The 15,327-nt window shown below is 37.2% G+C and overlaps 1 protein-coding gene and 1 long non-coding RNA gene across 2 annotated transcripts in view; both read right to left on the reverse strand.

Annotated features, from left to right (window-relative positions):
- Nucleotides 1-616: 616 nt before the first annotated feature.
- Nucleotides 617-2,333, reverse strand: LOC110454666. The gene is made up of 2 exons (XR_002463394.1): nucleotides 1,480-2,333; nucleotides 617-1,411 (listed from the first exon to the last, which is right to left on the reverse strand). It is a non-coding gene; the product is annotated as an uncharacterized LOC110454666 (long non-coding RNA).
- Nucleotides 2,334-3,046: 713 nt separating this feature from the next.
- LOC110454662 (mediator of RNA polymerase II transcription subunit 17-like) overlaps nucleotides 3,047-15,327 on the reverse strand; it is a 16,495-nt gene continuing 4,214 nt past the window's right edge. The window contains exons 2-14 of the mRNA XM_021504296.1: nucleotides 11,749-11,925; nucleotides 10,969-11,110; nucleotides 10,242-10,419; nucleotides 9,518-9,679; nucleotides 9,254-9,384; nucleotides 8,396-8,467; nucleotides 8,059-8,124; nucleotides 7,470-7,669; nucleotides 6,704-6,760; nucleotides 4,471-4,602; nucleotides 3,902-4,022; nucleotides 3,612-3,760; nucleotides 3,047-3,418 (exon numbers count right to left, since the gene is read on the reverse strand). Of these exons, the coding sequence (XP_021359971.1) occupies nucleotides 3,199-3,418; nucleotides 3,612-3,760; nucleotides 3,902-4,022; nucleotides 4,471-4,602; nucleotides 6,704-6,760; nucleotides 7,470-7,669; nucleotides 8,059-8,124; nucleotides 8,396-8,467; nucleotides 9,254-9,384; nucleotides 9,518-9,679; nucleotides 10,242-10,419; nucleotides 10,969-11,110; nucleotides 11,749-11,925 (1,807 nt within the window). The 3' untranslated portion in view covers nucleotides 3,047-3,198. The remainder of the gene's footprint in view (nucleotides 3,419-3,611; nucleotides 3,761-3,901; nucleotides 4,023-4,470; nucleotides 4,603-6,703; nucleotides 6,761-7,469; nucleotides 7,670-8,058; nucleotides 8,125-8,395; nucleotides 8,468-9,253; nucleotides 9,385-9,517; nucleotides 9,680-10,241; nucleotides 10,420-10,968; nucleotides 11,111-11,748; nucleotides 11,926-15,327) is intronic.

Raw genomic sequence — 15,327 nt, forward strand, 5'->3', positions numbered from 1 at the left:
TGGATGTTTAGATGCATTTTAAAATATTTTTGCACATTTAACCTTTAAGACCTTGAAAACAGGTCAAGACTGTTTATCCAGTATCTAGCACTTCATAGCCGATCAAATATTGATTATCTAAAAACATGGACTTTTAGAATGATTCACTTAAATATTTAAACATATTTGGCCCATGCCACCTTGAGAGACGGTCAATATCATCATCTGAACAAACTTGGGTGGTCCTACCTAGCTGCATGGTAAATTCCAAATATCATTATACTAGGCCTCTTGGTTATACAGAAATCATTCCAGAAATAGGTTAACAAGGACAGACATAAGGACAATGGAAAACACACTATTATAGATACTTATAGGCACTTTGTGCCAGGTAAGGGGATCAACATTTGTGAGTGTCTGTTTCACACAGAAATTTCATACACATACATTGTTTAATAAATAGCAGGATTGAAAATATATGAAATATCTAATCATAATGTTCAACAACAACAACAACAACAACAAATGACAACAATAACAACAACTGTTAACGAGGAGATGCAGCAACAACAAAATGACGACGAAGACAACGACGACGACGACAACAACAAAAACAACAACAACAACAACAAATGAATCAGTTTCATCTTTATTGTACAGCAATGGAGCTCACAGTCCACAACAGCCTTCTGAATGGATTTTTTTATCCATATCAATTCCAGCCCACAGCACAAGACTTTTTACATGTGTAAGTATTCTTATGTAATACAGCACAGAGCACAAAACTTCAGATAAAATGTTCTTTTAAAAACTGGCACAGAGCAAAGAATTTATGTGTGTTTTCAGCACCAAATATATTGTTGATAATTTACATTCATTGCATTATATATGTCAAGCGGTGAGAACAAAACATTTGCACCTGTTCCAAAAGTCTTGATATTTATGTTTTTTGTAGATAGAAATACCTACATTAACTTTGGTGACAACTACCTGTAGTATACTAATTAGACAACTACCTGTAGTATACTAAGACAACTACCTGTAGTATACTAAGACAACTACCTGTGGTATACTAAGACAACTACCTGTAGTATACTAAAACAACTACCTGTAGTATACTAATTAGACAACTACCTTTAGTATACTAAGACAACTATCTGTAGTATACTAAGACAACTACCTGTAGTATACTAAGACAACTACCTGTAGTATACTAAGACAACCACCTGTAGTATACTAAGACAACTACCTGTAGTATACTAAGACAACTACCTGTAGTATACTAAGACAACTACCTGTGGTATACTAAGACAACTACCTGTAGTATACTAAAACAACTACCTGTAGTATACTAAGACAACTACCTGTAGTATACTTAGACAACTACCTGTAGTATACTAAATGACTACCTGCAGTATACTAAGACAACTACCTGTAGTATACTTAGACAACTACCTGTAGTATACTAAATGACTACCTGCAGTATACTAAGACAACTACCTGTAGTATACTAAGACAGCCGCTTACAGCATAAAGAGTGGTTGGTGTTTGGAAGTGTTTCGCTCAGTATTTTAGTTGAAAAGGTTTTTGTAAATAATATACTTTAGAATTCCTAGATAAAGAAAATCTGGGTTACAAAAATGTTTGAACCACTTTGAAAATCTGTTTACAATTTGGCAAACTGAGCGAAAGTGTAGCATATGGTTTGTGATATTTTAATTGCAAAATGTCTTATTTATGAAAAAAATATTATAGACATGCATCTTCACTGGCCACTTGATTGTCGGACAAATCTTCACTGGCCACTTGATTGTCGAACAAATCTTCACTGGCCACTTGATTGTCAAACAAATCTTCACTGGCCACTTGATTGCCGAACAAATCTTCACTGGCCACTTGATTGTCAAACAAATCTTCACTGGCCACTTGATTGCCGAACAAATCTTCACTGGCCACTTGATTGTCGAACAAATATTCACTGGCCACTTGATTGTCGGACAAATCTTCCCTGGCCACTTGATTGTCGGACAAATCTTCACGGGTCACTTGATTGTCGAACAAATCTTCTCTGGCCACTTGATTGTCGAACAAATCTTCGCTGGCCACTTGATTGTCGGACAAATCTTCACTGGTCACTTGATTGTCGAACAAATCTTCACTGGCCACTTGATTTGCAGACAAATTTTCACTGGCCACTTGATTGTCGAACAAATATTCACTGGCCACTTGATTGTCGGACAAATCTTCACGGGTCACTTGATTGTCGAACAAATCTTCTCTGGCCACTTGATTGTCGAACAAATCTTCACTGGCCACTTGATTTGCAGACAAATTTTCACTGGCCACTTGATTGTCGAACAAATCTTTACTGGCCACTTAATTGTCGAACAAATCTTCACTGGCCACTTGATTTGCAGACAAATTTTCACTGGCCACTTGATTGTCGAACAAATCTCCACTGGCCACTTGATTGTCGGACAAATCTTCACTGGTCACTTGATTGTCGAACAAATCTTCACTGGCCACATACTTGTCAGACAAATCTTCACTGGCCACTTGATTGTCTAACAAATCTTCACTGGCCACATACTTGTCAGACAAATCTTCACTGGCCACTTGATTGTTGGACAAATCTTTACTGGCCACTTGATTGTCGAACAAGTCTTTACTGGCCACTTGATTGTCGAACAAGTCTTTACTGGCCACTTGATTGTCGAACAAGTCTTTACTGGCCACTTGATTGTCGAACAAATCTTTACTGGCCACTTGATTGTCGAACAAATCTTCCCTGGCCACTTGATTGTCGAACAAATCTTCACTGGCCAGTTGATTGTCGGACAAATCTTCACTGGCCACTTGATTGTCAGACAAATCTTCCCCGGCCACATACTTGTCAGACAAATCTTCAGAGGCCACATACTTGTCAGACAAATCTTTAGAGGCCACATACTTGTCGGACAAATCTTCAGAGGCAATCTGTTGGTCAGACAGCAATTCACTGTCCATCTGTTTTTCAGACAACAATTCACCGGCTGCCTGTTTGTCGGACAAATCTACACTGACCATTCAGATATGTTTCCATATCAATCCTGTGATCATCGTTTTCAAATCGAATTTGATGCATCTGACATTTTCCCTCATTAAAAGTTCTTCTCTAAATGGCAGCATTCTTTCACAATAATGTCACATATTAGCACTATAGAACAAGACAAACAACACTCACTTTGATGATCTAGCAAGTACTGCCAGTAACAGTTCAAACTTTGAAGCAAAGCTACGCCCGTCAAACCGTGCGAGGTCGACGGACTGAAAGTCTGTGCCTATGCTTTGCCATTTGATGTCTTTTAATACAGCTCTGTTCTTGCCATTGTGATCTTTGGAATGACACTGCAGGAAGACCTTCACACCACTACTTGGTCCGCTCTTTATTGCCAGCACCCTGGAGAGTAAAATAAGGCAATGGTCTTCATAGTGTTAGAAATAGAATTTTTATTTTTACTTAAATTTGATGAAAAAAATAGAGAAGAAGAATGCTTGCAATATGAATTGAAGAGTAACATTAATTAATGGTAGTATGAAATGGGAAGATGAACTGTATTGAAATTGAATTTTGATGTGAAGTAGGATTATACCTGTCATGACTTGGTGAAGCAAGTACTAGTGAGGAGGCTGTGCCCACATCTTCCATGTCCCCCACCCCAAGGGCAGTACTGGTACTGAGCATCTGCCATCCCATCATACGGGCTAGGTTCTGGGAAACACTCAACTGGTGCTGTGATATCTGTAACATACAAACAGTATGTTTAACACAAACATTATCTTCTTGTTTGATTTGTATTCAGAGAATGAAACATTTTGTTGACATTTTGTACGTGTGTTATTTAGTTTATCCTTCGTACATTAGACAATTTGGTAGGTTTACCTGCCACATGATGAAGTCCTCCAGTTCCCGTTCCTCGTAGGAGAATGTGTAGACACGCCCCTCACGGGTGACAGCTTTCACCATGTCTACACCAATGTTCAATACAAAGCTGTGCCACACCCTATAGAAAATTAATATGGAAACATTTGTGTTTAATAAATGTAATTCAGCTATCACCATCTTTTAAGTGTTTTTTTTAAATCCTCCAGTATCTGTGATATTGTCTGGGAAATGCACAGTCTAACCAAAGTCACTGAAGTGGAAAACATGTCACAGTGACCTATATTTTATATACCAGTATTACATTGGTGTGGTTCATCTCAAGATGACGTATCCACATATGAAGTTTGATGAATCTTGAGACTTCAAATAATAGAGTAAAGAAGAAACAAAGTCTAACATAGGTACGACATACAAACCAACAGAAAGTACAGTCACTTAATGCAGCCTCTAATACATTCGGAAGTGAAATAAGATCAGCAACAATGTTGTCACATATCCATTAATATCTAAACAGGTACATTCCCAGATATGTACAGGTGATTTGTGTGAGATGACATTTAACTTACCGTAGATCGTATCCTTGGGATGTGATCACTACCCGACAGCTCGCCTCTAGACTGTTGTTTGTACAGTTCCAGTGAGTAGCTAGGTTGGGATCTTTCTGCATTGAAGCATAATGGTCTATAGTCTTCATGGTTCTGTTGAATTAAAGAGACAGAATGTAAACATGTGAGTAGCTACCACTAAAGGGTGAAAAGAAGCTACCACTAAAGGGGTGAATAGAAGCTACCACTAAAGTGGTGAATAGAAGCTACCACTAAAGGGGTGAATAGAAGCTACCACTAAAGGGGTGAATAGAAGCTACCACTAAAGGGTGAATAGAAGCTACCACTAAAGGGGTGAATAGAAGCTACCACTAAAGGGTGAATAGAAGCTACCAATTCCGTGTGATGTAGATGGAGCGATCTCAAGATGTTGGGAAAAACAATTTTGAAATTTACCACCACGTTTTGCAAAGGCTTGCAGATTAATTGAATTATGTACATTAAAGTTTGATGAGTATTTGTCTGCACTCCTGTTTAGCAGTAAAGGACTATAACTGTGAAGAGAATACAGTTGAATCCTTTTATTAATTTTACAATTTTCATTGATTGATAGAATGACATTTAGATTTAGTATATGTCTTTCAAATCTGAGGTGTGTATTCAACAATGGAACCAAAAAATGCCATTATCAGTTGGCTTTCTCCCACATCAGGATAATGAAGGCAAAATTGTAATGACATCAGGATCAGCACACCAGATACCCTGGTTGCATTACTCTTAGCTGACTTGGGTTGGTTTACATAGCATTGCAGCACAAATGTTAATAATGGGAAATATCTAAATCTATGCCAGCCTATCTATGATTAATCTGAATTACTACAGAAGTTAAGCTGAGTTCTTGTGTACCTGAGATGTAATGTTCTCTACGTACCTGAGGCGTAATGTTGTCTACGTACCTGAGGCGTAATGTTGTCTACATACCTGAGGCATAATGTTGTCTTTATACCTGAGGCGTAACGTTGTCTACATACCTGAGGCGTAATGTTGTCTACATACCTGAGGCACAATGTTGTCTTTACACCTGAGGCGTAACGTTGTCTACATACCTGAGGCGTAATGTTGTCTACGTACCTGAGGAGTAATGTTGTTTACATACCTGAGGCGTAATATTGTCTTCATTCCTGAGGCATAATGTTGTCTTTACACCTGAGGCGTAACGTTGTCTACATCCCTGAGGCGTCATGTTGTCTACATACCTGAGGGGTAATATTGTCTACATACCTGAGGCCTAATGTTGTCTACGTACCTGAGGCGTAATGTTCTCTACGTACCTGAGGCGTAATGTTCTCTACGTACCTGAGGCGTAATGTTCTCTACGTACCTGAGGCGTAATGTTCTCTACGTACCTGAGGCGTAATGTTTTCTACATACCTGAGGCGTAATATTGTCTCCATACCTGAGGCATAATGTTGTCTAAGTACCTGAGGCGTAATGTTGTCTACATACCTGAGGCGTAATATTGTCTACATACCTGAGGCATAATGTTGTCTACGTACCTGAGGCGTAATGTTGTCTACGTACCTGAGGAGTAATGTTGTTTACATACCTGAGGTGAATGTTGTCTACATACCTGAGGCGTAATGTTGTCTACATACCTGAGGAGTAATGTTGTCTATGTACCTGAGGCGTAATGTTGTCTACATACCTGAGGCGTAATGTTGTCTATGTACCTGAGGCATAATGTTGTCTATGTACCTGAGGCGTTATGTTGTCTACGTACCTGAGGTTTAATGTTGTCTACATACCTGAGGCGTAATGTTGTCTACATAGCTGAGGCGTAATGTTGTCTACATAGCTGAGGTGTAACGTTGTCTACATACCTGAGGCGTAATGTTGTCTACGTACCTGAGGAGGAATGTTGGTTACATACCTGAGGTGAATGTTGTCTACATACCTGAGGGGTAATGTTGTCTACGTACCTGAGGCGTAACGTTGTCTATGTACCTGAGGCATAATGTTGTCTATGTACATGAGGCGTTATGTTGTCTACGTACCTGAGGTTCAATGTTGTCTACATACCTGAGGCATAATGTTGTCTATGTACATGAGGCGTTATGTTGTCTACGTACCTGAGGTGTAATGGTGTCTACATACCTGAGGCGGAATGTTGTCTACATACCTGAGGCGTAATGTTGTCTATGTACCTGAGGTGTAATGTTGTCTACATACCTGAGGCGTAATGTTGTCTACGTACCTTAGGCGTAAAACACTGTGTTTTGTCTGCTTGATGATTTGATGTAGTAAAGTTTCGCTGGAACAACAGAATAAATTACTCAATACATTAAAATGTTAGCCAATTGAAAAAGAACTTCTCATATTGTTTCAAATATAATTGCAATCACCTTTATTATTGCTGATTAGATTGATTTGTTCTTCAAGAACTGTAACCTTAAAATAATCTACAGGTATATACAAATCTGTAGAACTATTATTTTTGAAATTTTGATATTTAGGCCAAAAAAACTATATCGTCTGTTGAGGGTTGCATGGGCAAAAAAATTAGGGTAGGTAGGTCAGATTTCTATTTTTTTGTTTTGTTTTTGTATATTTTTGGTCATGTGATTATGACCCTACTATTGTATGTAAAACAAAGAATTACATAAACAAGGTTCATTTGGAGGCAAATTGTGCTCCATATGATGACATTTAGCGCCAACACCGAGCTGGAAGCCATTTTGAAAGGCAATGAACCTTCTAAAATTCGAAAATCAGCGGGTTTAAAAAAAAAGAAAAAAGAAGGTGTTTTTTCATCAAAAAGTTTTGGGTCAGGGGTAAAAAGCTAGGGTCGGTCGGAAATCCTAAACAGACACCTTTTTTTTTGTTTTGGCCTTATTCAAAGGCTTGAGGTTAATTCTGTTAGATTTCTATGGTCAGCAAAACGCCTCTAGATTCTGTTCTAAATGATAACAGGTTAACAGTTTCATACAATTCTACATCATCTAAACACTGTACTGACTCACCTCTCCATCATTTCAGCCAGTTCTGACCGTGACAGGGCACTGGGTCCAGCTAGTCGACGTTTCTTTGAGATGCCGATGACAGATGTGACAGGATGTGGCGGGGAGAAGTGGATGTTTTTGTAGTGAAGCTCACGTAAGAGTTGATGGAGAGAGTGCTCCAACACATGATTGTGGTCCAATTTATGAGGTGCTGATGATTGCTTTAAACAAAGGTAAAGGAGAATTAAGTATGTAAGAATCTGAATATGGTAACAAACTTTCTAACTGCATTGCAAGGCAAATCAAAGCTTCAATATTGGTTGCATTTATTATTTAGAGAAATTCCTTTTTGTAAATACATATTCTTTGGAAAGGTTTAGAGTGCATTTTTAAAGCATTCAACCTGCTGATCAGTAACAGAAATTACTCAAAAAATTAGTGAGAAATGCTTTAAAGATTTAAGACACTTAATTATTAGAAAAGTGAAATAATTCATTTCTTGTTTATTTTCATTTAATTTGTTAAAATATGTAATTTCATTTGTGAAGTTATTTTATCTGAATACAAAAAAAAGCCATCAATGATATAATGAGGTAGATGAAGGGCTTACCTTTTTCTCTTTCTCTTTCCCAGGAGAATGGCACAGCACAATGGAAAGTTGAATACCAGGGAATATCTAGGGTAGAGAAACCATTCAATTACTCCAGCAAGCATGCAATAAGAAATCCTAGTGATTGCCCCCCTCCCCCACTGTTTGCTTACATTGTCCCTGCTCAAATATGTAGCAAAAAGGGACAGAGTTTACTCAAAACAATCAACAGCAAGTAGTGGTAATGATTACACATAATAATCAGCAATAAATTGTTGCAACGTTTTCAGAATCAGTTGACAGCAAATAATTGTAGTGTGGTGGTAGTGTAATGGCAGGTCAACAATCTGGCGCTTACATTTGTGATGATCTGATTGCCAACGACTAGATGAGGTACTGATGATTTACTTTGGACAGCTTCCCGGGCCAACTGGAAAATATACAAATAAAAAAACATTAAAATATCACCAGCTAAAAGCTACATTATGTACATACAACATTTGATCAAACACCGTATCTAGCTAGCATATAGCCCTCTTAAGGCACTTCACAACACGTTCATGTACAACTCATACAATCAAATAATGCAATCAATCCATTTTGATGATTTTCTCCCCTACTGCAACACATGTTACCATGGAAAAAAATACAACACAGCTTCATGTATCCTGTCAAGTTAAGCAATAAGGGGTTATCTTTGGAGGATGACAAAATAATATATAACATACTGACACCATACACACTTTGAGTAGAAGGGTGGAAACACAATGATCCACTTTTACTGTACAGTTCCCTAAAAGTCTGTGTTAAACAGAAAAATACACGACTGATAAACACCATAGCTTTTAATTATTGTATGTTGTATAGTTATGTAATATCAGCAAAACATATGGATGCCTGTTAAAGGGCAGTATTTACACTGTCACAGTTTACTGGTAACTTGGTTTGGTTTTTTAGTTTGTGTGTGTTTTACGTCCTATTAACAGCTATGGTCATTTAAGAACGTGCCAGGATTTGGTGGTGGAGGTAAGCCTGATTTCCCAGAGAAAAACTACCGACCTACGGCCAGTAACTGGCGACTGCCTCACATAGGCCTCGAACCTGCGACCCAGTGGTGGAGGGCTAGTGGTAGAAGAATATCAGACGCCATAACCACTTGGCCACCGCAGCCTTTGTAGCAATACCATTATTGTTTTCTACATTACTCAACCCTCACATGTGCAAATATTTCTTTACAGAAGAGGACATTCTGTGCCACCTCCAGTTTCTGTTGCCAGTAGGCATCAGTAGGTATGGTGCCTAGGCCAGATGGGATCTTCAAAATTGCACTCATCAAGTCCATGGCTTCTGTAACAGTGAATTTAAGTGTTAGTGCTAAGCCAGATATTGACAGTCACACTCGGTTACAAAATAAATCATCAGTGTACAGGATTAGGGCTTGTACGATACGACCATTTCATCTTTTAAAAATAAAACTCACCAGGGACGACCTTGACCTCCACCTGAATGTATGCTACACCCTCCAGTTCGCTAGGGATGATGACCTCCAGACTGCCCTTTGGTAAGGTGGCCTCTGACCCCTCTGCAACAGACGTGCTCTTGACCACCTCAAAGGTTCCTCCCTGCCAGTATCGTGACCCAGCTATTGATAAAGGGAAGTAACAATACTTGAGCCATGTACATAGCATCAAAATTCATATTCAATGCTCATCTGTTTGGGCACAATGGTTTTCAATTAATAAATTTCTGATCAAAGTTTATAATGATTAAGATTGTTCAACAAAACTAGTAATGCCCGTTAAAAAGGGGTTGTGTACTTCACTCTATCTAGAAATACTCATCTCTTATTTTCTTGGTTTTAATCAACATTACTGACTATCTGAATGTTTTTTCTGTATCTTCCTTCATTTAAGATTCACAAACAAGGCAAATAATATACACCAAGGATAATCATCCAGAGAAGTCAACATGGGCTGCCCTAACTTAACTGAAATACCTTACAATAACTTTATGAATCTATATGGAGGTTTCACACATCTGCTGTTAGTTATCAAGTTTGTATCTATCTTTTTTCCCATTAAATGTTTGACAACACTCTTGACCTCAAAGTCAACTGTTTCAGTTGTACATAATAACACCAATCTTTATAAGTACCGAGTATGAAGTATGACACGCGTAAACCCTCCCTTGTCCTTATAACTGACCTGACTTGTAACTCAGGTCCCCGAGTATCAACTTTCCTGCCTTCTTGAGTCGCCAGTTCTGTCTGAGCTTGAGCAGCTCTATATGGAAGTCTCCCTGTGGTTTACTCCCCATCTCTGACTGGGATCGTCGCAATCTCTCCGCCCCATTCAATAAAACATTGGTCGCCTCATTGAGGGCCTGTAGATAGATAAGGAAACTTAATCATGATCATATGATACATATATAAAGGTCACACAGCTTCTCCGTAGCGTATAAGTAATCATTGTTATTGATACTACATGATTGTTAAGAACATGAACGTTTAAGATTGTTTAAAAGCAATGCTTGCCCAGACCATATTAGGGAAAACCAGAATGTGGCCTGGTCTGAATTCCTTTACCTAACAGATAATCAATTCTTCAGCAGTACACCCCACTTTCATTCATTCTATGATATTCTTCATGATTTATTGACATAATATTAAATATATAATAAAAATTCAACTATATCTCTGATCAAAGAAGAAACAACAACATAATGAATACAATTATACAAATACTTTTTAATACATTTTTGTGACTTTTCAAATTTGCAATTGAATTCCCTTGTAGGTTATACAAACCTTCTGATTAAAAGTAAAATATTGTGGTTTTAAGGGATAAATGGGTTTTATAGCTGAGTATTTAATAGTGAATATTGCAATGGAGAAATTAAATATAAATATAGATTATAAACTAGGTTGTATACCGATTTCTTGGAGAGGAGTTGAAGCTGGAGTTGAGGTTTGGGATCAGGCGCAGGTTGAGAAACCTGGTCAAGGATCATGTAGCGCTTCTCCTTGGTAATGTTGAGCACATCCAGTAGTACACTCATCTCCGTTAAGGAGCCCCTAAGGAGTCAGAAAGCTCTCACTTTTAGTTTACAATAATGTACAATTCTTGAGTGGAAATTTATAGAAATCTCAGAAAGTAATTCTGATGGTTGTTCTGTTGGGTACAAAATGAATCCAGAAGGATTTTTCTGCTCAAAATTTTAGAATTTGCTCAAATTTTTGTGAACCATCTGTTGAGGGTACTATGGCCTCATGTATGACTTTGAGGGATTTACAAGTGCCCATGACGATTGATTTTCTTCACTAAGACTTGATTTAAAACTACAGAGAGCGGACTTATAATGCCTACAAAAGAATTAGTTGTTATGCTGCTGTAGCAATTAGTTTCTGTATCTCCCGAGATGCAAAAATGAACAGCAAAGAAAATTATTATTGTCAGAACCAGGCTTTAACTGTAGTTTTCCATCAACTTTACTGAGAGAATCAATACCTGGCTCAATATAATCAATTCATTGGCCTAATAGATGTTCAATCAGCATTAAAGATATGAATATATGGTAATTTCTGTACATACCATAACGCCATATTGGTTCACCTCAATCAGATTATTAAGCTTATATCGGTTTTTGAATTAATTTATCACGAAATAACAAATTATTTTGTTATTTCCTGCTTAAAAGCTCCTACACACTCACTTGATTTTGTTCCTGACAGAGTCCCAGGGCCATAGTGAGGGTTGGAATGATATAGCGTTCTTATCATCACTTTCCTTTTCTATGTCACCTGATGATCCTTTCTTGTCATCAGATTCATCCTTGTAAAAGTCGATCTTGTGGGCAAGTTTACTCAAGTTCTCCGACATGGACAGCGGCCTGGAAAATATATGGATAACTGCAGACATGACCTACCCTTAATTAATATATACAAAGAATTTAATCTTGTACTGCAACATACTATGTAAAATACATTTGGCCTACTTGTCTTAAAAGTCACCTGGGTGAAACTTTGAATGAATAGAAGATGTAGTCCGAAAGGCATCAGCCAATAATATGCTATGGCAGCCATCTTGAAATTATGAAATCTGACTTTTATGTTGTTATTCACCATGTAGACAATCCACGTTTCCATAAAGTACGAGCAAAACAGTACCGTCCAATGAAACAAAAGTGACTATCGCCCCTTCTATTTTATGAATCTGTCATCTTAACTTTGCTGTAGCCATCTTTTTTTTTTGGATCCTAGTTATATGGAGTTATTCATGTAGGTTATTAATTCAATTATATACTGATACTACAACAAGAGGCCCAAGAGGGCCTGTATCGCTCACCAGAATATTTAAGCAGTCATAGCAAAATATTCTCATTAAATATTATATTGCACTAAAAATATTTCCCTCGCAAACTTTGTTGGCTCCATCTGTTGAAACTACCAGCAAAATATTATTATAAGATTCTATGCTTTTTGATTCTTCATCAGAAGTTGCTTGACATATTGTTCCCTGTGATCTTGTAAGTAGGTCAATGTCATTTTCCTTCTCAAATTGGTTAGCTCTATTCCAAAAAGCTACCAGCCAAATCTTATGAATCCGTTCCTTTTAGTTCTCAAGAACAAAACCATTAAAATGTTGTTGACCTCTGTGACCTCTAAAGTAGGTTGAGGTCATTTTCATTTGCAAACTTTGGTGAGCTCTATCCCAGGAAGTCACCAGCCAAATAATATAGTTTTATGCCTTTTAATTCTTCAAAAGAAGCTGTTTGAACTGTTTGACATATTTGAACGCTGTGACCTTGCAAGTAGGTCAAGGTCATTTTCATTCGAAAACTTTGTTTGGCTCTTTCCCAGGAAGCCACCTGCCAAATATTAAGATTTTATAACTACCAGTTCTTCAGAAGAAATCGTTTAAAGTGTTTGACATATCTGCCTCATGTGACCTTAAAAGAAGGTCAAGGTCATTTTCGTTCTCAAACTTTGTTGGTCTCTATCCCAGGAAGCCATCAGCCAAATATGAAGATTATATACCTTTTAGTTCTTCAGAAGAAGTCGTTTGAAGTGTTTGACACATTTGACCCCTGTGACCTTGAAAGAAGGTCTAGGTAATTTTCATTCTCAAACTTTGTTGGTCTCTATCCCAGGAAGCCATCAGCCAAATATGAAGATTCTATACCTTTTAATTCTTCAGAAGAAGTCGTTTGAAGTGTTTGACACATTTGACCCCTGTGACCTTGAAAGTAGGTCAATGTCATTTTCCTTCTCAAATTGGTTAGCTCTATTCCAAAAAGCTCCCAGCCAAATCTTATGAATCCGTTCCTTTTAGTTCTCAAGAACAAAACCATTAAAATGTTGTTGACCTCTGTGACCTCTAAAGTAGGTTGAGGTCATTTTCATTTGCAAACTTTGGTGAGCTCGATCCCAGGAAGTCACCAGACAAATAATATAGTTTTATGCCTTTGAATTCTTCAAAAGAAGCTGTTTGAACTGTTTGACATATTTGACCACTGTGACCTTGAAAGTAGGTCAAGGTCATTTTCGTTCTTAAACTTTGTAGGGCTCCTACCAACGAAGCTTTCAGCCAAATATCATGACTCTAGGCCTGTCCGTTCTTCAGAAGAAGTTGTTTAAAGGAAAAGTTGACGGACGACGGACGGACGACGCGCCACGGCATAAGCTCACTTGGCACTTCGTGCCAGGTGAGCTAAAAATGATCACCACCATATAAAATTTCAGAAATTAATTCTGGTTTTGAGATAATCTCCTGGGTGCGGTCTCACTTAAAAGCGTCTTCAACCGACAACAAGCGTCTTCAAGTGACAACAAGCGTCGCCAGACAAAATCTTCAAAAATACTGAATAAAGTAAGCGACGTCAGAAGATATGTTGTTAATATGACTATTATACACCTCTGTAAAATTAAATTCACGATAACTTAATCATTTTTTAACAAATCTACCTGAAGTTTGGTATAAAGGTGTATCATTGTTATATGAATAACATATCTTCTGATGTCGCTTACTTAAGCGATTAATTTTAGAGATATAGTTTGAAGACGCTTCACAATCTGTCGAATTCTATTCACAAGCCGTCGATCATAATAATCAAAAACATCATTACTCAGTCATTTATTCAAATTTCTTCCTGAAGTTTAGTATAAAGGTGTATCATAGTTATATGAATAACATATCTTCTGATGTCGCTTACATTATAGGTTAATATTCGAGATATTGTCTGAAGACGCTTCTTCATATGTTGAGTTCTATTCACACATGTATGCCACGCCGCCGATCGTAATAATAATAAATTAATCATAACTCGATCATGTTTTCAAATATCGAGCTGAAATTTGGAATATATATCAATAAAAGTCGAACTAATAACATATCTTCTGATGTCGCTTACTTTAGCGGGTAATTGTAACGATATTATCTGGCGACGCTTTCTACAATTTTCAAGCTTATACAAATATATGTGCCACGCCGCGATCGTGAAAATTTGATTCATCATAACTCGGTCAATTTTTCAAATATCAAATTGAAATTTGGTACAGAGGTATATTATTGTCATATTAACAACATATCTTCTGATGTCGCTTACTTTATTCAGTATTTTTGAAGATTTTGTCTGGCGACGCTTAATTGTTGTCGGTTGAAGACGCTTTTAAGTGAGACCCGCTCAGTGTATTGCTTCTATGATTACTACAAGGCACCCAGATTTCTGATACAGGGCCCTATACATCTATAGTGTATACATTGAAGTTTAAGCTTACTTGAAGACGCTTTTAAGGAGGACCCTTGATTTTTAGTGATAAAATCGTTATTGTAAACAGTAACTGCTATATACAGGTCCAGTACACTCTGCCGATTGAGCTATATAGCTATAAAGACCTATATAGCTATATACACCTATAAATTATAGCTGTATTGAGCTATATTTTTTCAGATTTCAAATTTCATTAAATTAAAGCAAAGTCGCATAAAACAATAAGGTTAATGGTAATGTTGACTACAAAAAGCATACAGTTAGATGTTTATTTTCATTTTTCATAAATGTAAAATTTCCGATTTCTTTACATCATTTTTTTTTAAAAAGAATACTTATATTTAATGTCTTTTGTTATCAACCTAATGATACAATCTTCTATTAAATGCGACTTTGTTCCGTTTTCCTTAAAAAAGAAAATCACTTGAAAATAGCTCAAAAGACCTATTTCAGATAGGTCAATAGAGCTATTATAGGTCTTTACAGCTATATAGCTCAATCGGCAGAGTGTACTGGACCTGA

This window comes from Mizuhopecten yessoensis, unplaced genomic scaffold (assembly GCF_002113885.1).
Source record: "Mizuhopecten yessoensis strain PY_sf001 unplaced genomic scaffold, ASM211388v2 scaffold7987, whole genome shotgun sequence".
NCBI lineage: Eukaryota > Metazoa > Mollusca > Bivalvia > Pectinida > Pectinidae > Mizuhopecten > Mizuhopecten yessoensis.